The 23,947-nt window shown below is 39.8% G+C and overlaps 1 protein-coding gene across 10 annotated transcripts in view; it reads left to right on the top strand.

Annotated features, from left to right (window-relative positions):
- The window catches only part of stxbp5b (syntaxin binding protein 5b (tomosyn)), a 44,628-nt gene that overhangs the window by 5,442 nt on the left and 15,239 nt on the right, over positions 1–23,947 (top strand). Inside the window, exons 3-24 of one of the 10 annotated variants that reach the window (XM_028000259.1) lie at positions 3,264–3,345; positions 3,612–3,712; positions 5,199–5,333; positions 8,617–8,680; positions 9,217–9,300; positions 10,162–10,285; positions 10,401–10,479; positions 11,593–11,747; positions 11,848–11,920; positions 13,258–13,405; positions 13,592–13,659; positions 13,768–13,808; positions 14,655–14,875; positions 15,850–16,034; positions 16,375–16,500; positions 17,443–17,594; positions 19,967–20,029; positions 20,125–20,181; positions 20,304–20,351; positions 22,318–22,368; positions 22,608–22,736; positions 23,374–23,613. In XM_028000259.1, coding sequence (XP_027856060.1) covers positions 3,264–3,345; positions 3,612–3,712; positions 5,199–5,333; positions 8,617–8,680; positions 9,217–9,300; positions 10,162–10,285; positions 10,401–10,479; positions 11,593–11,747; positions 11,848–11,920; positions 13,258–13,405; positions 13,592–13,659; positions 13,768–13,808; positions 14,655–14,875; positions 15,850–16,034; positions 16,375–16,500; positions 17,443–17,594; positions 19,967–20,029; positions 20,125–20,181; positions 20,304–20,351; positions 22,318–22,368; positions 22,608–22,736; positions 23,374–23,613 — 2,426 coding nt within the window. Of the gene's footprint in view, positions 1–3,263; positions 3,346–3,611; positions 3,713–5,198; positions 5,334–8,616; positions 8,681–9,216; positions 9,301–10,161; positions 10,286–10,400; positions 10,480–11,592; positions 11,748–11,847; positions 11,921–13,257; positions 13,406–13,591; positions 13,660–13,767; positions 13,809–14,654; positions 14,876–15,849; positions 16,035–16,374; positions 16,501–17,442; positions 17,595–19,966; positions 20,030–20,124; positions 20,182–20,303; positions 20,352–22,317; positions 22,369–22,586; positions 22,737–23,373; positions 23,614–23,947 lie in introns of all 10 variants that reach the window. The other 9 variants (XM_028000258.1, XM_028000261.1, XM_028000260.1 and 6 more) reach the window with 9 other exon arrangements.

Below are 23,947 nucleotides of genomic sequence, written 5' to 3'. Positions count from 1 at the left end.
TACAACAGATGTTTATTTCATGTTTTGCTCTAGTCTTTTACCACTTTGTACATCTGTTCATTCTTACTTAATTTCTTTTTGTTTGTTTTTTTTGCATATCATTCCCCACAATATTAGCATCACAATATTCTGTTCCAGAATATTCAGTATTTGGTGACTCTTGTTGCTTAACGTAGCACAAAATGTTACTTAAGATGTTTTGGTTACTTGATTTAGAAACTGCAACTAAGTTATTTAATTGGCAAAAGTGGCCGACGTAGACAGAACAACTAACTCAATAATAATAAATATAATAATAATAATAAAAGACCATGTTGAAGGGGAAAATTTGAATACATTTTATTTTTTCTCTTGTAGCTGGACAGCTTATCTGGGTTCTGTTCACAAGAACCCGGAGCAAAAAGATATCTACTCTGTTTAGCGAAGTATCTGTTTACTTCCTACAAGTCCTATCTTAGTATCACAACGTGCAACAACATGACCGCATGCTTTCCTGATATTGTGCAGCCCTGTCGGCGACATTATTATATATAGTAATATTATTTCTGCAGCAGCATTGTGGTCATTTTTGGTTTATGGATATATCGGAGCCTCTGCACAGCTGCATCATTACATTGTAGTATGTTGCATCATCAGATCAATGGCTTAGAGAAATTATTGGTGTAAAACTGTAGACTGTTTCATATCCCAACATGATTAAACAGAAACTTGCAGATTAGTCTTTTGCTTAGAATCGAAATGATTCGAAACTCATGCAAGAGCTTTGGTGCTCAACACGTTTTAACCCAGTGAAAAAAACCAACAGTAGATATTAGGGTGATGTGTTACTTCCACAGCATTAGCATTAACGCAACAAACTGAGAAACTGACTTTGAAACTAGGATTTCTGTTTAGGGATTAATTCCTCCCGAGTCCCAAACCACTGGGAGTTGATGTATGTCTCGCAGCAGGTGGAAGATGGACACTTTACTTTTGCAACTTGTTGGGGGTTTACTTTGTCTTCGCCATTTGAGAAAAGCAGAACATTTTTAAACATGTCTTATTAATCCAGCAGTGCAATCCATGCACCGCTTAATGAGAGGAATGTTTAGAATGTTTTGCTTTCCTCCCACTAAGATACACTGCTCAAAAAAATAAATGGAACACTTAAACAGGTGTTTAACACTTAAAGTGTTCCCTTTATTTTTTTGAGCAGTATATTATGTTTAAATGGGAAATTACAAGGTTAATAGTGAGACCAGTGGTTGTTTTCTTATATGCGCCTGTGTTTTTAAAAACGTAAAAAGTAAAAATACACTCCGTAGTTTGTACTTTGGCTTTAAACGATAGTAGGAAGGAAGTTTGAAAAGAGGGCTGCCTTTGCTCACCAGCGTGATAAAATCTAGTTTTGAGGTTTGTCTTAGTAATTTCCTGCTCGTCTAGAAAGTGGCTTTGCTCTGCAGCACTATTAACCTACATTAAAACAGGAACAGGTTAAACTAGTACAATACATGCTTCTAGCGTGCAAAAGGACGGCCGGCGCTAACCTGCAATGTAAGCCCTGTGGCCTATGAAGCAACCTCTCAAGTTGCCACAAACATCCTCATTACTTAAACTATTCCTCTGCTCTTATTTAAATTTGCCCAGAGGATATAAAACTCCTCCTCCTCTCTGGACTGAGTACGGCATGATTCCCATTAATAATCCTGACAGCTAACAGGGAGCTAAAACCAAACGGAGAGGTCAAGGGTCAGGACGAGATCTGCTGGCAGCAGCTCGGAACTGGCGCCAGCTTAAAAGTCTAAAAGTCTGTGTTTGCCTCTCTGCTTGTGCAGAAGGGATGCCTAACGCTGAGTAGTGTGTTCTGTAACCGTCTCCTGCCACCCCACCTTAGTTTGCTTAAGGAGCCCAGCGCTTGTTTGATTGCAGCTCAGTTAGATCGGCTCGCACGGTTTTAGCCGTCGCTGCTTAAACACCACGGAGGGCTGAAGGTGCCACGATCCAGGAAAAAACCAGATTGTTTATGTAAATACATGTTGTTCCAGTAAAGCTGTAATAAAAATTAACTAAATGAGTAATCAACACTTAAAATTCCTAGAAAGCTCTCTTTGTGCTTCACTCTGTGACATCATGTCCTGTATTTAACGTCCAGCTCTTAAGTCAATTACAGAAATGCAACCACGCAACATTTTTAATGTTATTCTTTGTTTGAACTCGTCAAAAGTTTAGATATGTTTTGTATGTTCTCCATATTATATTTGTTTTCTGGTGGAAACAAATGCATACACGCACCTTCTAATGTCCATCTATTGTCTATATTTGCTTATCCTTGGATCATAGGATGTGGCTGATCATCGTTTAAGTGTTTTTTGTTATTTAGTTCAAATATTCTGTGTTGGAGTCCACCATGAAATAACTAAACCGTTCATATTTTCATAGACCTGGATATTTTATTTGCCATCTGGTAGATTAACTAATGGCGGCCTTGGTTGTAGTATCGCTAACTTCATTCATTCACTTTGACTAGTAGCGCAGACAGAAAAAATAAAACATATATCACATGTACATTTCAATGAGTATTTTTTATATTATTGATTCATTTAGAAAATGTATAAAGATACCTTAAGCATTTTGTTACCAATTCTAAATGACTTTGTTCAATAAAATATCATTCCAAAACAATAATGTAGCAGAGAAACAATAAAACATAAACATTTACTTATTATTACATATTCTAATATGTAATGAATTAAAATTGAAATGTAAATAACTAGACATACGTCTGTGTATATTTGCTTTCACGAATTAATTTTTTAAAATCTATTTTCATCTATGAAGTATTTTTTGGATTCCCTGGATCTTTTTGAGCACGGATCCTGACCAAAAATGAATTTCTTGCAGATCACACCAACAAAATACTTTGTTTTCACAACCATATCAGTCCAGAGCTTCTCTGTGTGATTAGATCTAACACCATTTCCCCGTACTGTTGTGAAAGCTTTCACAGACCAGTTTTACCAAACACAGATTGAAACAGAAACAGCACATTAACACAGACGTGTTAAGCAAGTCTCTCTGACGTTAAAGCTAGCAGTTCTCTCTCTCTGGTTTTATTGGTACATTTGTGGCTTCCCTGGTTTATTGTTTTTCACAGGCTCTTTTCAGGAAAAGTCACATTTTAAACAGCCTTTTTTTTGTGTATTCAGGATCCATTCCACTCCCATCCCTGCATCGCCTTTGTAGGCAACTCTTCCTTACTTTTCTTTGACTGAGCCAACTTTTAGGTTCGGCCGTGCAGGTGTGGAGTGCTACTGTCAGCATGAGAGCGGGGCTGCTGTCATCCAGCTCCAGTTCCTCATCAATGAGGTGCGTTGTCATCGCCGCTGCATTGTACTCAATGCTCTTTTTTTTTTTTTACTTCTTCTCTCAGTCAATCCATCTCTTGTCTCTTTATCTCTTTTTCATTTTCTTTTTATAGTAGCCCCTGTTAATAGTGCTTTTAAACCCCAATTAAGCAGTAAGGCTACTGATGCAACCTCTCCTGTTATATTTTGTAAACATAAAACAGTGAGGGAAGCCAAGCCATGTGAGCTGAATGCTAAACATCCCTCTGTTTGTCAATGTCTCCACAGGGGGCGCTGGTGAGTGCCTTAGCTGATGACAGCATCCACCTGTGGAACCTGAGGCAAAAAATTCCAGCTATCCTGCATTCTCTCAAGTTCAACCGGGAGAGGTACAGAAACGTGTTCCCCTGCGCAGCGCTCTGTGATATGTAAACAAAACTTAGATGCTGCAATCACAGCCTTCTTCGTTGGTAAAGCTTTGTGATGCGTTGGCAGTAATTGTATGCCTTATTTCAAGTTCCTTGTTTGAAAACTTCAACATGCAGTGAGTTTGATATTTCATGCTACATGTTGAGTCACACATCAGTCCCTCCAGAAAGTTGTGACATTGCAATCGCAACTAGTAATGAAATCATTTGAAAATTTTGCAATTTTAGCCAGTCATTGCACCTTTTTCGCAAGATCCGACCAATCACCATGCTTTCTGTGTTTACTTCTTTTCTGGCCAATAACGGCAAGGCTGCTGAATTTTGACCAATCGGCTTAGCCCTCTTCTAATTCAACTTCCTGTTTCACAATGTTGCTTGAAAAACGAACCTGCAAGATGAAGGATGTAACATTTGCCATTTTTTAAACATTTTTTTGTTTAGGTTTTTGCAAAAACCATTTTGAGATGTTTTGTAGGATTTGGTAACACTGCGTGTACAGTTAATTTTCACTTAAATGACCAATATGGATTTTTTTGACTCCTCAGGACATAATTTTATTTTTATTAAAGTCCTTGAAAATGTTATTTTCACTTGAACTACTGTATTTTCTGGACTTTTGTTTTCATAATTTGGCTTTGGCTAGTGACTTGTACACCAGAGAAATACGGTGATAACTGTTAACATTCTGTCTTTTTTTTTTGTGTGGAAAAGTTATGTGCATCAATTTAAAATTTTTTTGTAAGATCATGTCATGTCAAAAAGGTAGCTTAAAACATTGCAACTTTGGCCGCAACGTTTTGAAAAAAATAAGCAATGTTAGGCCGCAACAATCGCAAAAAAACATCGTGACATCCTGGTGGGACTGACGTATAGTGAGCCTTTATCTCTAGCAATTTGTATTTATATGTTTAACTTATTTTTAGACTTTTTATTGTGAACCTGATGTTTTTTTCCAAATGTTATATGGAAGTTGTTTCTAATATTAAAAAAGTAACATCTTGCTGTATTTCTACCACAGTTTCCCAGGTTGGCAACAATCCACCTCAAACACTATTTCTCGTTGTTTTGCTGCATCTTTTAAAATTCCCATGGTCTTTGAAAGCCCCGTGAGACGTAAACGGAGATGGCAGAGGGGATGTGCGTTTAAAAACGCAGCATCTGCACAATCAGTACATCCTATACTGTAAAAGTGATGTACGGCCCGGTGCGTCCTTCGCCCTGGTCGAGAAAAGACAGCAGTATTTATTCTGCTACTCCTCCCCACTGAGTTATAAATAGTACGGGTTCATTAGTGTGACACAGTGCAAGGCCTTTGTAATTAAATTCTAGTCATTCAACGCTCCTTCCAGTTGGACCAGCGTGATTAGGGACAAGCTGGGGCCTTTTGATGGCTCTGACTCATGGGATAATGAAAAGCCTGCTGCTGATGCATCCTGATCTCTTGCAGAATCACATACTGCCACCTGCCCTTCCAGAGCAAATGGCTGTACATCGGCTCAGAGCGAGGAAACATCCACATCGTCAACGTGGAGTCCTTCACCCTCTCAGGCTATGTCATCATGTGGAACAAAGCCATCGAATTGTGAGTCTGTGCTCCACGACGTTCTTCTCTCTTCCTCACCCTTTTGTTCTATTTGCATATCTCGCTGTCGCACCGGTGCAGCCGACACTCAACCAGGAAACTCCATGATGCAGAGGAATGTGACTGGCTGTGCAGTCGCTGATATTGTGTCCTGTAGAGCTGATAATGCCGTAGCGCCGATCAAGTGGGGCTGCAGCATAAGGGTGGTGATTATGCTATGCCAGGACTTGTTGTTGGGACTCCTGGAAGTGTTTGCTGCCTGATGACAGGAAGTGCCCTCTTGATAACCCCAGTGACCTAATCCTGTGACCCAAACACTCACTGTGATGATCACAGGTTTACATCTTATCCTTTACTCTTTTTTTTAATTTTTTTATAAAGTGACTTTTGACAACACAGGGTTTCCTGTAGGATTTTTGTGACACGACGCTGCTGATTAAATACCAAAATCAGGAAGCTTTCAAATTGTATCTGAAACATTTACTGACGAAGGTAAAACTATATTAAATAACTACGTCACTGTTAAGATTAGGATCAATTTCACAGCCTTGAACTGAAAAATGCATTCAACTTAACCTTCCTTAGCTATCTTTCTTCTGCCTTTTCTCTCCCTCTATTTCAGACTATCATCTCTAGTTTTGCTTCACTCCCGAGAGCAGCGCACAGTAGCCAGCATCGGAGACAGACATGCAATAGCCGACTTTGTTGGTGTTTCAAACTAAAGTAAATTTTAACGTTTCGTGTGGCGACTTTTATTTTGCAACCATCAGTTACACGGAGAGGAAACCCTGCAGCGTTTTAGTAAAATTTGATCTCGGTCTTGGTAAATTCACCATCGGAAACTTTGCTCGCCGAACTACTCCTGAAAAATGAAAACTTGGGCCTGTCGAAGTTCTTTTCAAGTAATTTTTTTTTCTTCCCCCAGCGTGCCCACAAGCGAGCTAAAGAAATAGATTTTTAGACTGTGACTGGCAGCCGAAATGAGTAGCAGACACCAACGTGTGTGTTTGAGTGCGAGGCTGCAGGTGAAATCCGATGAATTGCTGCTTTAGATCTGGGAGTTGAAAGTGTCAGAGCAAAGTGTGCCATCCGTGAAGGAAACAGCCACTGAAGATGGGAAATGATTTTTGCCTCGCCGCTTGTGAAAATGGAAAAGAGAAGATGTAGTGTGAAATGTGAAAGATAACTCACAGTCATTTCTTTGCAAAAGGCTTGTCAGATCTCTGACAGAAATGTCTCTTTCTGGGCTTTTTAGCTCCGTGGCTCGCCTCTCTTTTCTTATGCTGCTACTTATTAAGTGAAGGAGCTCTGCTAGTAAAATAATTACAAAGTTCTAACGTCTCTTCATGTTTGGGAAAGTTGATAGTTATGACATAAGTTTGCAATTTTGCCTTTTTGCACCATTGCATTTGACCTGGATTACCACTGTTAACTTATATTTAAAGAGTGGAGCTGTGAGTTTAAGTAAACGGGGTCAACTGAAATATTCCTTAAGCTATGTGAGTAATTATGTCCATTGTTTTTTTAAGATTGTGCTTTGACATGTTAAGATGTATCGAAGGTATCAGCATCCCTTTAAAGATGCACACAAAAGCCTTAGAGTACGTTGTTCTTAGGAAATTAGTGATTTAATTTCTTCAGTGCGAGCTTTTGAATTTTTTTTTTCTTTCTTCCTTTTTACTTCCTTTTCCATATTTGAATGTTCATTGCATATTTGCAAATGAATATTAGCATGTTGGAGAAATCCTTTAATCTCCCGTGGCAACCATTCAGCTGTGAAAAATGACGAGGTGGACTTAGCTCCGCCTTCGGCAACGAAGCTCCTCCTTGGACCTGCAGTTTCCTCACAGAGCATCATCAGTCAAATTTCTTTCAAGTCATATTTGATCAATTTAGCATTTTTATAACAACAGTTATAAAAATGGCACTATGTAGCAGAAAAATACATAATACTTTAATTTAATTTAAAAAAGAATTTTGTGAACCTATGCAATTGCACAAGTATGTACAGTTTAAGATTTTTTTTTATGCATAATGTGCATTATTTGCCTTGACTCTTTAAAAGACTGATATTTATTGCATTTTCTCATCCGATGAATGCCATCTAGCCTCTGCAGTTTATCAATTAAATCGAGCACTATTTAATTTTAGGCCTTATTTTAACACATGAACACCACTTTCTTATTCAGAACATTTATTTCAACTTTCCAAAACAATTTCCTAAACTGGCAAAACATCCAACATATGTAATGTTTATCCCAGTAGAAATATAAATAAAAAATTGCAATATTGTTTTTGTTTTTTTCCCAATATCGTGCAGCTCTAATAAGTTACGGCAGACTTGCTACTTGTGCAAAGATAGAACTTTTTTGTGCAGCCGTCCTAATCCTGACAACCAGAGGTGGGCGTATCATCGCCGGAGCCTTCAGTCAGCAGCTATCTTAATGAATACGCAGCGGAGATTGCTTTTCACTTACAGAGAACTGAAGGCACAACAAGCCACAAACAGGCTGCAGCCCTTCAAGCATTTCATTAAAGAACCTTATTGTCCATACACACCAAAGCCTCTGATTAATAACGGATTCTTATGTAAAGTCTGAAAAGTCACCCTTTTTTTTTTTTTTGTCAGAAGCTAAGAATCAGTCGGGTTTTGAATGCGGTTCGGACTCATTTACGACGGCGTGCAGACACTTTTATCCTGGTAGTGTGTGCCGTCTGCGTGCTTTCATCGTGCCAGCTGCCTGTTTATGCCGAATCCTCATTAGGCGGCGGCTGGAGTTCATCTTCTGGTCTTTCTCTTGTTTTTACTCACTGCGACATCTCTGTCTGTGTTGACTCATCAGCAGCAATGAGATCATTAGCCACCGGAGCCAGACCACACTCAGAGGCAGCAACACGTTCTTTAGGCCAAATCTTCGCTTTCCTCCGTGCCCCTTACTGCGTTGCCTCGGTGATCCTGTCTCCACGCAGCATAATCTCCCACAGACCCCCATACTCGCTCTGTTTCCCTCTCTTGTGTCATGTCTCTTTCTGTAGTCCACTGGTGCTTTTTTTTTTTCTTACCAGGATATTTTGTTTTACCTTTGTCCAAGCCAGTCAGTGTTGCTCGTTATTTTTTTTTTTTCCTTCACCTAATTGCCTCATTATCTGAACTAGGCTTATGAAAGCTGCCACAGTTTCTCTGTCAGTGTCTAGCTCTAAAATGTAAGATACACATCATATCTGACCATGCTTCAAAATGTTCGTAGATTGCTTTAAAATGCATGCTGCTGTTCTGTTGCAGATCCACCAAGACGCACCCGGGGCCTGTTGTGCACATTAGTGATAACCCCATGGACGAGGGCAAGGTAACTATAAATTAAAACAGCCATCAATTTAAAAGTGTGTCCAAATCTATTTTATCTTAATATCTATGTGTGTATTCTGTATATTTATAATTGTGTGTAGTTTATCCATCATTGTCATTCATTTCTTAGTCATTGAATTGCATGAAACCACCCTTCTGGATTTAAGAAGGCATCTTTTTTATTTTTTTTGTTTTGTATTTTGGGATACATGTTTTTGACTTGTTTTACTGCTGTACAGCACTTAGGTCTGTAAGTATGTTTTGTAAATAATCTGACATTGACAGTTTTTAGCGTACTATAAATGCTGTAGCGCTTCTAACAATCAGTTGTAAATCATAAAAAATTTTATTAAAACACTTTAAATGTTTGGGTTTCTTTTGGAAATTTTTCCTAAAACTGTTCTTTTTTCCAAGTCAAATAATAGCATATTTTATTACTTTTCATGTCATAATGTAGGTCCTCAACTCTAAAGGTGCATTTGTGGAACGTCAGGGATAAAATCCTGTTTAATTTTGCTTTTTTCTCTTCTTATCCAGCTTCTAATTGGATTTGAGTGTGGGGTCGTGGTGTTGTGGGATTTGAAGTCCAAGAAGGCTGACTACCGCTACAATTATGATGAGGTAAGGCATTTCCTTTCACTTTCGCTCAGTTCTTGTGAGCGAACCGGTTCGGTCCAGGGTTCTGCCTCCCAAAGCGTGTTTGGACTTGTTTCGTTTCCGTCTGAACAGCAGCTCCCAAATAGTTTGAGTCACAAAACCTGAAAGATCTGCTTGTCAGTGGAATGGCTAACAGAAAATAAAACAAGATTGGAAATCGTTGAGCAAACGGCATAGGAACTAATTACCTCCCTTTGTAATGACCAACAGGCTTTTACATCAACACACCTTGAAGGTTTTCAATATTTTGCCTCGACGTATTTTAATATATTTTGTGTAATAAACCAGCACAAAGAAGTCTACAATTGTGGCGTAAAAGGGAAAACATACTACACTTTCAGGCTTTTGGTAGTGTTCATGTTTTTTCCAGTGTGCCGTGAGTTTGTATTTAGTCCCCTTTACTCTGACGTCCCTAAGTAAAAATATAGTTCAACCAATTTCCTGTTTAGCTCAGAGTTTACCTCTTAAGTAATTTAATTTCAATCTTAATCCAGACATTAGAGAACATTAGTGAAAATCATCATGAAGACGTTATTTTCTAGTTTTTATCACTGAGATAGTATTGAATATCAGTTTTCTGATTTTATTTGTTTTAAAAAAATTGTGCATTTTTGTGTTCCTCTAAAGCCACTTTTTTGTGGATGTAGTGTTATCAAATGTAAGAAATCTGGCAGTCTGGTTACTTTTGCAATGAACTGTATGCAAGAAGATGTCCACCACCACTTCTAAAAGTGCAACAAACGCCAATAGAGAACCAAATTCTGACTTTCCATTTGGTGGAGCACAATGTTACACATCCTATCGATGTGTCTCTGTGTCTCTCAGGCGATCCACTCGGTTGCTTGGCACCACGAGGGGAAACAGTTTGTCTGCAGCCACTCCGATGGCACTCTGACCACGTGGAATATACGCGCCCCGGCCAAGCCTGCACAGATCATCACGCCACATGGTAGGAGCTGTCGCACACACACATGCATACACAGACGGCATGCAGCAAGGCATGTCATGTGTTGAGAGCATCGATTCTATAAAGTTCTGAAACTGCTCCTCCTGGCTACTAACAGGAAAGCAGCCTAAGGATGGAAAAAAGCCAGAGCCGTGCAAGCCTATTCTAAAAGTGGAGTACAAAACTACAAGAGCTGGGTAAGTGTGATGGCAGAAAGCTCCCACCCTTCCTGTGTCTGCTCGCGCCTGGATCCATATCCTGTGTTCAGAGGCGCCTTTCCTGTTGCTCTGCATAAACCAAACACATCAGTTTGGAGGACGGTGTCCTTATTGTAAATGGAAAGCTGGAAAGGTGCCTATCATCAGCGTTTGTGCTCTCAGAGGTTGTGTTTAGATTATGTAATGAATGATGTTTACTTGTGATTAGTTGTCACATGCTTTATGGTAGTCGTGTTGTGATCACTTTTATTGGGGAAGTGGTTTAATAAAGCAGTCAAAAAAATTCTTTAAAAGTCTTAAATTCATCCATTTGAAATTAAGGCATTAAAATGTCTTAAATTCTCTTTAAAAGAAAAAGTTGGTCTTAAATACATTAATCACAGGTCTTAAATGTAATTATTTAACATTTTAATCTTATATATTCTATGTAGTTTTCTTTTTTCTCAAGGGAACTGCTAAACTTTGAGTTGTACACAGACATCTTCACAATGTTTTGTGACTAAATGTTGTTGTGGCTATCGGTAACTAGCTGGTAATATACCCTTGCTTGCTAGCTAGTCAGTTAGCTTTTTTTTTTTTACATCCATCATGGGTATGTGCGAACTTATCTCCAGTTTGCTGGATGATGTTCATCTTAGCCACTGGCTCACTTCTGTTTCCAATACATGCCATTTATTTATTTGTGATTTTCGTTTGTTTTCTATCATGTTGCAGGTCTTAAATTTCATTCATAATGGTCTTTAAAAGTCTTAAGCTTAAGTTGCATGTAAAAACCCTATAAAGAGGAAATGGACACTTTGCTATGTCAAGGTCAAAAAGTAAAAAAAAAACAGAAGAAAACTTGAACATCCTCACAGAAAGTGATCTAGTTATCTCACTTTTTTCCTCAGGTATTTGAGGACAGGGATTAATTAGTTGTTATGATTAAAAAGTAGGATTTTCCTGAAAAAGGGGCCAGACACTCTCAGGAGAAGGTGCAACAGTAAATTTTGTCCCTCCTCACCCATTTACCACTGACACGACCTGGTCCTTTTAATATTTACAACAGTCCTACTGTAACAGAGCGAGCCGTAAAGTTTTTGCCGTTACCAGGGACCCGTTCATGGTTCTGTCCGGAGGGCTGTCGTACGACACAGTGGGGAGGAGAGCCTGTTTGACCGTGATGCACGGGAAGAGCACTGCCGTCCTGGAGATGGACTATCCCATTGTAGATTTCATAACGCTCTGCGAAACTCCATATCCAAATGGTGAGTCGTGAAACCTGTCCGCAGCAGACTTGCTTCATTTCCATTAAAAGTCACAGAACTTCAAGCATTTATGTTCATATTTTGCTCTCATTCTTGCCAGACTTTCAGGAGCCTTACGCTGTGGTGGTCCTCCTTGAGAAGGATTTAGTTGTAATAGATCTTGGACAAATTGGGTAATAATTTACTGTCTTTAAATGTAAAACAATAGAAAAAAGAAGTTGTTGTATTCTAGGAATGTGTATAATTTCTCTCTGCTGGGTTCGATATAAGAACACAAAAGACATGTTTCGAGTATCATTATGATACTTTTGACTTTAACTAATGACTTATGTGTACTGTTGAATAAGTTCAACAAATAGTTTTTGCCTCAACAAAACTATGTCCAAAAGTTTTTGCCAAAAGGAAAATAACTACATCACCACAGAGACATTGTTCTGTGATAAATTTCTACCCTAGTAGAAAAACTAATCTGTTTTTAGTGGGTAAAATTAACGGAAACCCAATCATGTAATAATGCACGAGTGTAAAAATGACGAAAAGATTTCTGCTGTGGAAACACGCCTCTAATGAGTGGAGCTGCACAGGTCACAATGGGAATTGGATGATTTCTAGCTCACTAATCCTTGACCAGTGATCAGTTGGAAAATCAAAAATCTGATCTTTTTCCAACAAGGCTGGATTTTTGTTAAGGTTTGGCTGCCATGGCAACAATAACCTTTTGTGTGGAAGCTGTCACTGGTTGAAGAAAACTTGAAATTAACGTAGCTCTTTTTAAAATCAGTAAGGTATTAATTTCATCAGAAGAAGTACGTATTCAAAGTTACATTTCTTTACTATAACACGTTAAGGCTGCAAAAGAGTGAGAGAGAGCAAGGCTTTGAGTAGCTAACAGAAAATTTGTTCTGATATTTTTAACTTTTAACTTCTGCCTGTCATTGAAAATTACAGATTTGGTAATGTTGGCAGCTCTTTGTGCATCTTATATGCAATTAAGCAATTGAATAATTCTCTTTGTAATACACACAAAAGAATGCTGTCTTAGTAATGCTAACCCCGCTAATTGCTAGGATGCTAAAGCCAGTTTAGAAGGTGCTCAGTCATTTTGCTTTTGTTTTAAAATATTCCTAAGCTGCTGTTTTACAGCAACTGCTCACACAGCGACACTAGTTGTGAAGATTATAAGAGAAATGAGAAATAGAAGATTTAACATTAAAAATACAGTATTATTAAGCAAATTTCAACATCTGTCAGAAAACTTTGATCGGTGCATCTCTAACTTTCTTTCATCTGTTCTCATTTAAATATACTTTTAAGTTACAGTTGTGTTAAAATAAAAAGAGCGGGGATCAAATATAGAAATCATTACTTTATTGGCATCAATGACAAAGTTCAATTATCAACAAACCCAAGCAGCATTAGATCACGCCACGCAAACTCCTAAACTACCTTGACACATAATATTTTCCTTAAGTTATTTTCACACGTCAACAGTTTTTGTTTATCGTGACAGGTATCCGATATTTGAGAGCCCCTACCCTCTCTCCATCCATGAGTCACCGGTGACGTGTTGCGAGTATTTTGCCGACTGCCCCTCTGAACTCATTCCTGCACTTTACTCTGTCGGCAGCCGGCAAAAGCGACAAGGCTACAGCAAGAAGGTGATTTACTCCTCTTTGTTAAACCGACCTGAAATCGTCTCTCCCATTCTAGCGTTTGGGTTCGGAGACATGGTGTCTAACGGGAAGGCAGCAAGAGAGAGAAATCTTGTGGCAGATACAGTAAATAATTTGGCCTGAGTCAGACGGGTAACGATCATAATTTAATCAGTTTTCTCCTTTTTACAGGAATGGCCCATTAGTGGTGGAAACTGGGGCCAAGGCACACAGACTTACCCAGAGATTATCATCACAGGGTCTGTAATTATTGACCAAATTAAACAATCTGTTAGTGTTTGCCTTTCATTTCTGAAGTTGCAACTTATGTAGCGTTACATTTCTTTCCCGGTTCTCTTCAAAAACAGGCATGCCGATGGGTCAATCAAATTTTGGGATGCTTCTGCATGTAAGTGTTTCTTCTCTGATTGGTCATACACACGTAGTCCAAAAAAAAAAAAAAAAAAAAAAAACTGAACACTTGTTACTAGATTTCAATTCACAAATATAGCTGGAACAAATGGCTAGTTAAATCAAAGGTATTGTTTGTCTGATGTCAAAGTAATGCTGTTTTTGCTTTATTTTAGTTTTTATTTTTAACCAGAAATGCAGGATGTGAAAATATTCACGCACTCTTTTAAGAAATCACCGGTAAAAGCTTTTCCACCGTTCCAACGGCTTATAAAGACCCAGCTTTAAGTCTGGCACACAAACCGTGTTTTGACTTTGCAAAGGCTGCAATGGATAAAGTAAACTCTGCGGTGGATAGACGAGTGGGGGGGGGGTAGTCCAACCTAAGTGCTGTGGCTTCACTCACTGTCAACCATTGCAGTGAAAAATATTGCCTTGGAGGTTTGTCACCCCCACACACTCTTCCTTTTGTAAATGGCAAACCTTCAAAATGTAACTGCAACATAACAAAAGAGAAAACAAGATCTTTCAGAATCCATTTGAATCGGGGTTTGAAACTGGAGATTTTGTGGGAAAGTAGGTTCCCAACTTCAGACTTAAATATTCCAGAATCTGAGTAGAACAAGCATGTTAGATTTCATGAAAAAGCCAGTTTTTGCTTTTAAATGTATTGAGTAACAAAAAACGTCACCAGAAATGGTCAGATTGATGCCTTGTTCTGATTGTAAACAACAAAGCAAATTTTTTTATCTACTATTTCTCAAGGGCATCATTAACCTCATGTATCTTTTTCTGAAACTGCTGGTAGTTAGCTGTAATCCTCTCTCGTTCTATGTTTTCAAAGTAATGCTTCAAGTGCTGTACAAGCTGAAGACTGCCAAGGTGTTCGAGAGGGCCCGGGGTAAGGAGGAGAAGCCGAGCACCGACATCGTGGACGAAGACCCGTTTGCCATCCAGACCTTGTTCTGGTGTCCGGAGAGCAGGATGCTGTGCGTGGCTGGAGTTTCTGCGCACGTCATCATCTACAGGTTCAGCAAACAGGAAGCCACCACTGAAGTTGTTCAGGTAGATGCATGAGAACCAATCCTTTATCACTACTTTCCATTTCTGGCTTGCAGTGGCTCCTGTACTGAGGACGCTCAAATTTTATGGATACTTGGGATGCAAATAATTAATCAACTTATGATTAGCTGTCGATTTGCTTATTAGATTAAAATGAGTTCCTATCAATTAACTGATGATGTCCGCCAGTTTGGCCGCCATCCAGCAGAGGGAGCTGCTGGTCATCCTTAAGCGGAGCCAGTTGATACAGAAACAAAGATGGCGGGGCCATACCAGAAAAAGAAGCAGTCCAAATAGAGACCGGTGTGGGATACAAAATATACTTTATGTGGTTCCGTTTTGAAATATGAACAATTAGTTTATCTTCTACGAAGGCGAGGATGTGATGGAAAGGTAGAGAGCGTAACAGAGAAAAATTGCAACATGATGGAAAAACATGATGCCAATAAGAAAGGTTGATTTTTGAGGTTCTGTCATGAACTACATGGAGCGAAGTTTTAATATTCCTTCAGGAGAAACCACAGACGGTACATCTCTGTTCGTGGGGGATTAAGTGTTTCTCATATTTTATTCTTTTCATATTTTATTTTTCTACTTAGCAACCTTAGAGGTTCCTGTTTTATTATGTATTATAACTATGTCTAAGTTTACCAAAGACATTTTCTGTTTATTCAGTCTCTACTTAACAGTGCCGACTCAAAATAGTGTTAAAATCTAAAGATTTTTTCTTTTAAATTCAACATGAAAAATTTAGTGTTGTACAAAGACAGTCGACCTTATTCATACAGGAGAAAATTTGGGTTTTCAAGAAAATGGCCATTAGTCGATCGATGACTTGCATCCTTAATACATGAAGTTACTTTTAATTTGTGTGTTTGTTTAAATTTTCTTGCAGTTTATGAAAATCTTGCTTTGTAATCCTGCAAGTAAGAAAGGATGTTTTTGACTCAAGCTCTCCTCTTCTGTCTCGCGTTCAGCTGCTGGAGGTTCGGATGCAGAGCGAGTTCAGCGAGGCCGACTCCCCCGATCCGGGGGGAGAGCAGACCCCCACCCTGCCGACCTCCGCAGCTTCCTCCAGCCCTCAGGAGGCCGAGCCCCCGAACCAGCTCACTGCAGGTGTCAACTCCTCCGAAGGAGCCAGAGACAATATACCATGCCTTCAGTACGCACAGTTTTGTTTGTTTGTTTTCTTTTTAAGCAAAAATCCTTATTTTTACTACATGGTTGATGTCTTTCCTGCTTAAAACAAATGCCGTCAACAAACTCATAAAAGGCGATGCAGTCATCAGATGACTCCCTCTGGAGGTCAGTGGTGAAATGATCCCGTCTATAAAGAAATGTTAGAAATAGTAAAGATGTCTCGACAGTAAAAGGCGGAAGGGGGAATGAGGAGATTTAGTCGTGAGTGTGGCCTAACCCTGCGGGGGAGAAAAAGAGGAAGGATAATTCATGGTGGTGTAAAGTGCAGCCTGCTGTCTCATCCCGCTGTGTGTTTGATGCAGGGTGCGGAGCTCCCCGCTGAAGCAGTCTCCGGGCTACCAGGTGGAGCTGGTGGTCCAGCTGGTGTGGGTGAGCGGGGAGCCGCCTCAGCAGATCACCAGCCTGGCAGTCAACTCCTCCTTCGGCCTGTAAGTGTTCACGCATCACATCACGTCTCTGCATACAGTCCCTGTGTACGTCCTGCTCGAGTATGGCATTTATTTTGAATTAAAATACAGAGCAGAGCACAACCAGAAGACCTGAGAGGTCTGGGAGGATGATACAACAGGAGCAGATCTTTAATGTGTTGTAGCACTAAGCCGTTCAGTCATTTATAAACTAACTACAGTATTTTAAAGTCTTCTCTCTGAGCTACAGGGAACCAGTGTAAAATAAGCCACACCCACTAACTTAACAAAAAAAGTGTACACATATGTAGGTTTCACTTATCTGTAAGCCGCAGGTATCCATGTTGTAACATAATACATATTCACAGAAAGATATATATGCATATTTTTTTACTTTTTATGAAATATGTACCAGTAATATACAAATGCGTACCGTAAATGCTTTTTCCGGACAGTCCGTTTAACATGGCGGCTTGAAAAAAAAGTCATTGATTCCTATCTTCATTTTCCTCCTGCGCACCAAATCCACTGAAGTTGTCTTCTTCTTTGTTGAAATTAAACTGCCATGCACACTTCAATTTGTTTTTGTTCATTTATGTAGCGCTGCACAACACAAGTCACCTTGAGGCACTTTACAAAAATGATGGTGTCAATTCAATCACAGCAGTCCTCGACGCGGCTGTCGCGGGTTCGACTCCCGGACCCAACGATATTTGCCGCATGTCTTCCCCCCTCTCCTTCCCCGTTTCCTGTCAGCCTACTGTCATATAAGGGACACTAGAGCCCACAAAAGACCCCCTGGAGGGGTAAAAAAAACCCAAAAACACAGAATTGCCTTGTTGCTGAGATGTGTTATAAATAAACTTATGCCTTAAAATCCACTGAAGTTGATGAGATGACAAAATGGGAGAAGGTTGGAGGCTCGCTTGACCCCCAGGTCCTCTGCCTCTCTCCGCCTCTCAGCGTGGTGTTCGGGAACAGCAACGGTCTGGCAGTGGTGGACTACGTCCAGAAGACCCTGCTGCTCAACCTGGGCACCTCGGAGCTGTATAGCCCGTCGGACCCCTGCCAGAGGCAGCCTCGCTCCCCGCGGAAACCACGCCAGCCTTCTGGAGGTGAGTGAGCTCTCCCACCGGTTAACACCTCTGTCTTGTTTCTCTCCCGCCCTGTGAGCCTCGCTAAGTACCGCAGCACCACGGCTCCCAGAGCGGCGGCCCTGGTGTCTCTCTGTATAGCTCAACTTGATCAGGCGGCTAGAGGTGGAGTTGGACGGGCAGAGCTGACAGTTGGCAGCTGCCCTGACTTCACACCATGAGCACGGCCCCCTGCAGTAGCTTCTCTCACTCAACAGGGGGCATCACTTACAGGTTCTCCATCTGTTGAGTAAGAGTGCAAAAACAGCAGAGCGGGTGCATGTCAGTAACGCTGCATCATAACCGAAATTACCTTTTGATTCCTTTATGTGATAGAAATATTACATAAGCTTTACTTGCATCCCTGTTAAAAATCTTGATGTTTGTCTGCAATTAATATTGTACATCTTTTTATTTCTCGTTATAAAAAACAAACCTAATTCCAAACGCAGCAGTATAGAGGAGAAGATACGGATTTATCAGGTTTTATATGCGTTTCTGCTCCAACACACCATTCATCAAGTTCTGCTGATGATTCAGGCATTTGTGTTCAAGCTAATATTAGCAATTACCCAGCTAGCACAATAATTAGCATTACTAAAAAAGAAGTTTGAGTGCGTGTTCCCTTAAGAATGTAGATTTCTAAGATTTTCAAGAGTCATTTGCACATTTGCAACCGAACATTTGCAATCCCAGCTTGTTGCCAAACAGAGCGACTGCACTCCATTCAGCCTTCATGTTGTCTGGTGAAAATCAAACTCTCACGCATGGCGCAACATGACATACAAGATACAGTTTCCCTTTAAATAGCTCCTCACATTCCTGTATCTTCTCTGAATTTAAAATATATATTAAAAAAAAGATTTGTTTTTGCTCTGTTAAAACTTCCACACCAAAGAGGGTTTTTGTTTTTGCAGCCATGTAGTGTTCATGTGTGCTGAAAACCCCCCCACCAGTTCAGTCACCACCTTGTAGCCAGATATCTGGGAAAACAAAGACATTTTTATTCTTTCTGACCTTTTATCCACACCAAAACTCTGTTTTATATAACTAAAAACAATTATTTGGGTGAAACTCTGACCAAAGCGAAGATTTTTAAAAAACTGTATTTGTGTTTGTGCGTGTACTTGGGGAAAACAGAGATTTAGGGTCCAGTGAACTTACAGCCTGCGACAAATAATTCACCGATATATTCACATACTTGCTTTGACGGGATTCGCAATTATTAACTTTATATTCTAACACACTATTTAAAAAGAGTTCAGCCAATATATCTTTCTCCAAAAACAAAACCTTCTTGCGCCATATTTAACTCCCAACTGAAAGTTGTGACTGTTTTGAAGCAATCTGATTGGCTTACCTAGGTTTTAGCTTTGCGCTACACTGCCCCCTATAGGTTGTTTAAAACAACACTCAGTAGTTGTGTGGGTTCATGTGGATGAAAACCTTTCTGACACCGATCCTGTGTGTACAGTATTGTTTCTTTAAACAATGTGGCAGTGATATTTGTTTTCATAAACACCTGGCTATATGTGGATCATTATATCCACATCTATCGCATCTTAAATTTGGGGTCTGAAAATATTTAGCTAGTTACAGTTATATCAGTACAAAGCTACTTACTATTGTAGTAGTTCAATCTGATACCGGTGCATCCCTTTTATTCTATTCAGAGATGAATTCAGCAGCAGGCCTAAGAGAATCTGTGCTATTTTTTTTTTAATTATTTACACTTCTAATTTTCACTCATTTTTTTGTTCTGTCTCAATGATTTTCACCGTTTTTGTTGGTCTCTTTGTGTGATTTTTGAGAAAGACATTCCAACTGCTTCGTCTCACATGTCCAGACTTTCTAGCTTGTATTCTCAGTCTGTGAAAAAGCTGCGCTCCTCTCACTTCCGTAAGTCCCATTGTGTCAGATTTGTTTTTGTAATTATTTTTTTTATCCCCTTCCCACACAATTGTTTTGCTCTTGGAAGCTTTCCCTCTCCCTCATTAAGATACACTCCCTGGTTTTGATTCAGAGCGGCTGCTTCAGATCTCCTCATGATTTGAGTTCTCAGCAGTGAAATGAGGTGTTGGGGAGGAGGAGTTTTCTTAGGCTTGAAGGTCATTTAACCAAAATCAGGCCGTGTATCTTTAAACCTAGCTTTCAGTGTTAGTAGACAAACAATACCGACCTGGTTAAATTATTAGCATTTGGTCCATATTTGGTGTATTGTAATAGTTGCCATCCCTGCAGCTTTTCTAATAGTTGACCTCTCTATTAGTTGCATCAGACAAAGGATTGTTTGGGGATTTCTAAGGAGTAAATTGGGCTAATTAATTTTTTTTTCCAAATCGATATTTCTGCAGGATTTTGCGACTCCAACGATGGGTCTAACAACTCAGAGGACCGATGCAAATCACCCACGTCAGGTAAGCCACTTACCTAAAACCATCCCGGAAAGTTTTTTTTTTTTGTTTTTTTTTAAAGAAGCATTTTTCCCCAAATGCTCCCATCTATCACCCAGGATCTACCTCACCCTGCAATTCAGACGATGAACGAAAACAGAACTTCATAGAGAAGGGTACCGTATCTTTCAGTGCATGCGCCCTCTTAACTCCAGCAAATCATAAGTGGCTGAAGACGTCTGATTTGTCCTCTTTCCCCACCCTAAATCCCCCTCCTCCCCCAAAACCTCATTTCCAGTGAAGTTAAAAAGCAGACGCTTTTCCAAGACGGTTGCCAATGACTTTGGTACTGTATCTTTCACGTGCATTCTTCCTTCACTCACCGTTTCTTTCTCCATGAATGGCGGCGCTCTAACCAAACTGTGCCTTGACCCTCTGCCGGTCTGTGCGTAGCATGCCAATGAAAGACAGATTTTCAGTGGAGACGTGGCTTTTTTTTTTCTTCTTTTTTTTTTTACTGATCACAAAAAAATAATCCTGTTGCATTTATTGATTGCATGACGGGCGCCTTTCAGATTTCATCCTTTCTTTCAGATTTCCTATTCAGATTCTCTTCGCACTCTACGGATTATTGCTTGGGGATGTAATATCTGATGCTTTTTACTTCCCGTCCCCGAAAGAAAGCTGTAGAAAATCTGCCTCAATATTTGTGTCACTAACCACTTGGATTTTGAGTTTCTCCTCGATCGTTGATGCTCGCTGTATTTCCCCTTTCCAGGGTTTCGATTCAGTGTGATCTTTTGGCTATCCGCTCATTTCTTTTTTCCCCTTCCACCTACTCTCTGTGCATAACAATGTTCACTGAATTATAATTATCTTATTTCTCAACTGCTTCTTGCTTTCTTTGACAGTGCCGGCTCCTCTGCGATGCTTTTCTGCTTCGTCTGTATTCTGGCGGCGGAGGGTGGTTGTGGACTGCTAAGGCAACTTTTGGGGGATTCTTGTTTGGGAATGGCAACACTCCTGGTAGCAGAAAAAAAAAAATCAGTTGCTTTTCTTTTATTCTTTTTTTTTTTGGAATATAAACACATTTTTGGTTTGTATTCAGAGTCTTGTTACAATCAAGACAATTTGGCATAAGCTGTATGCACTGTTTAGGATAAGATTTAGTATAAAAACTTATTTGGGCTTCATGAAAAACCAACCTGATGCGGTGCATAATTGTGATTTAGGAAGTTTAAAAAAAAGGTTTTACAAATGTTATTTTCAAAAGAAATCTAAACAGTGTGGCATCTTTTTGCAGCCATGCGCCTTCAGATCTCACCTGGTAGCAAATTGACTCCACATGCGGAGAAGAAGAAGATTGTAAAACGAGAATGCATCTAGGCCTGACACAATAAGTGATAAATCAATTAATCGCACAATAAATTAAAACATACTCAATAATTTCCATTTGCAGAATTTATTGTTTTTCTCTTTTCTCCATTTCTTTCTACCATAAACTCGGTGGACTCCTTCGTGTTCGTAACAGATGTTATGTTTATTACAGTGTCATGTCAGTCTTATGCACACCTCTTGAAATAAAGTGTTGCCTTAATTTCTTATTTATTTTGGATATTTAAAATGTCTTCCAGTTCCTGTGTTAAATTTTGGATAGAACTTAAAGTTTATTGATATTTTAGAATGGGTCCTTGCATTATTATGCCCTGACTATTATATTACTCGAAAATGATCTCAAAGCAATAATATTGTCGTTTATCACAATAACTTCTTGGACGATTTATCTTCCAACAAAATGAGTTAGTTTGACAGGCCTAATTGCAGCCTTTGAGCATTTCTCGGTGGATGGTTCAGTTCCTCTCATGAAAACCCGCCTCGGCATGGTGACTCTGGAGGAGCTGCAGAGATCCATCTGTCACCTAGACAGCACTTAGTTGCGCTCATCGTAAATCTGAAAAAAGTTGACCTATTGTTGCCGCATTTTTCAGATTTTTAGATCCACGTACCCAGCTCTTTTTTCTTCCTGCAACTTACGCACCATTTTATGTTGGTTTCATATGATCCCAGTTTGAAGTTTGAAATTTTGCGGCTGTGCAATGTGAAAAAGCTGAAGGGTCCACGAGCGCCTCTCGGAGAGCCGAGCCTCAACAGTTGTCCTGCAGTTTGTACCAAGTGATCGTTTTCCTAAATGTTTGATGCTGCAACTCTTGGACAAGTGCCTCTAATTCCTGATCGCTGTGATTTATTTAAGCAGGTGCACAAAACGTCTCACCTTTTAAAAATTAGGGGTATTTGTTTCTCCTTTTTTCCAGCCAAGATGTCGCGGAAAATTAGCTCGTCTGGTGAGCAAAAGCTAGATCTGGGTAAGCCAACAAATGAATTGAAAACAATTTTGCTGTTTTAACCTGTTTCCCTCCCCCCCTTATTTTAACAGGAATTATTATATATTTTTTTTATATTAACTTTAAAGATATAATATATATATATATATATATATATATATATATATATATTTATGAGAGCGTTGCAGAGTGTTTGTGTGAATTTAAAAGCGCTGCTGTGTTTTGCACCGTAACTTGAGATGTGTCTGCCCCGGACGCAGAGGATCGCTCCCACCGGTGGTCCCCTTGGTTGTGTAAATGGCCCGTTGGTAGTATGAAAAATGGCAAGCTGGCGGCCAGGATGACCCGGAAGTTGAATGTGCATAAAACTAAGTCAGACCCGCACCGATGTGAGTGGACCGGTCGCGGCTGGACTTTGGTCGGAGTGGGATAACTCGTACTAATCCCCACAAACGAGGGCTTTTCGTTGTGAAAGTGGATAACACGTGACACTAATCCTCTCACGGTGATCGTGTCCTGTTTCTTTTTGAGGCAGTTCGTGTTGCTTGAGCGCACGTGGCGTCCAGAATCTTGCTTTTCCTGTTTCCAGTTTCTCCCTCGAGAAGAACTCGGGTGAAGGGCGATGTATTATCTTTCCCCCTCGCTTAGTTTTTCTGTGGAGATCCCGTTCAGTAACTTTTTTTTTTTTTTCTTTTTAAGAAGATGATCAAACGTGCTTCGGCTGGAGCTTTTCACATTGAGATTGTCGGATTTTAAACGAACAAAAGCAAATTGGGACAAAAGAAACGCATCTCAATGTCCAAAAGCCCTCTGGTCTGTTCTTAACAAAGGGTTTGCTTCTTGTTGTCTGCCTGGTCATTTATCAATGAGTCGTGAGGTGTGTTTCTACAGAACATCTAACCTGGTTTCCTTTTTGCTTGGTAACATGTGAACCAGCTTTCTCTTGACGTCTAACTTGAATAATTTCCTGATTTTTATCTCTGTCTGGTTTTTCTTTTTTTGTTCATCCGCAAACCTGCCGTCTAGATGGGAAGGATAACGCATTCACCCGCTCGCGTAGCTCAAGCGTAACCAGCATAGACAGAGAATCTCGAGAGGCCATCTCCTCCTTTTACTTCTGCGAGAGTTTCCCCAGGAAGTCGGGCAGTCTGGCCAGCCCCTGTCTGCTGGTGGGGACCACACAGGGCTCCGTGATGATGGTGGCCCTCAGCCTGCAGCCGGGCGGCGACCAGAAGCTCCAGCAGTCGCTCAGCTTTGCCTCCTGCGGTGAGAAACCCAACACGGGGTGCCATTCAAAAGTATTCATACCTCTTGAGCTTTATTTTATCAGGAAAAAGCCTCATATTTTAATATGTTTCAATTAGGGCTGAAACAATTAATCGGGTTAATAGTGATTAATCAATTCTTAAAATTATTGTCAACTAAATTAGTAAAATCTCAGTGAAAATTGCTTCTGTAACAAGGAACAATATATTCAGAGCAGTAATTGAACCAAAGTTATACAGAAAACATATACATTTTTCATTTAACATAAAAAAAACCCTGTGTCTGTAAACGTGGTCTACCAAAAACTTTTTAAATGTCATAGTTTTAAGCTTCA

This window comes from Xiphophorus couchianus, chromosome 19, assembly GCF_001444195.1.
Source record: "Xiphophorus couchianus chromosome 19, X_couchianus-1.0, whole genome shotgun sequence".
In the NCBI taxonomy this organism is placed as follows: domain Eukaryota; kingdom Metazoa; phylum Chordata; class Actinopteri; order Cyprinodontiformes; family Poeciliidae; genus Xiphophorus; species Xiphophorus couchianus.
This window is presented reverse-complemented; position numbering and strand designations above follow the sequence as displayed.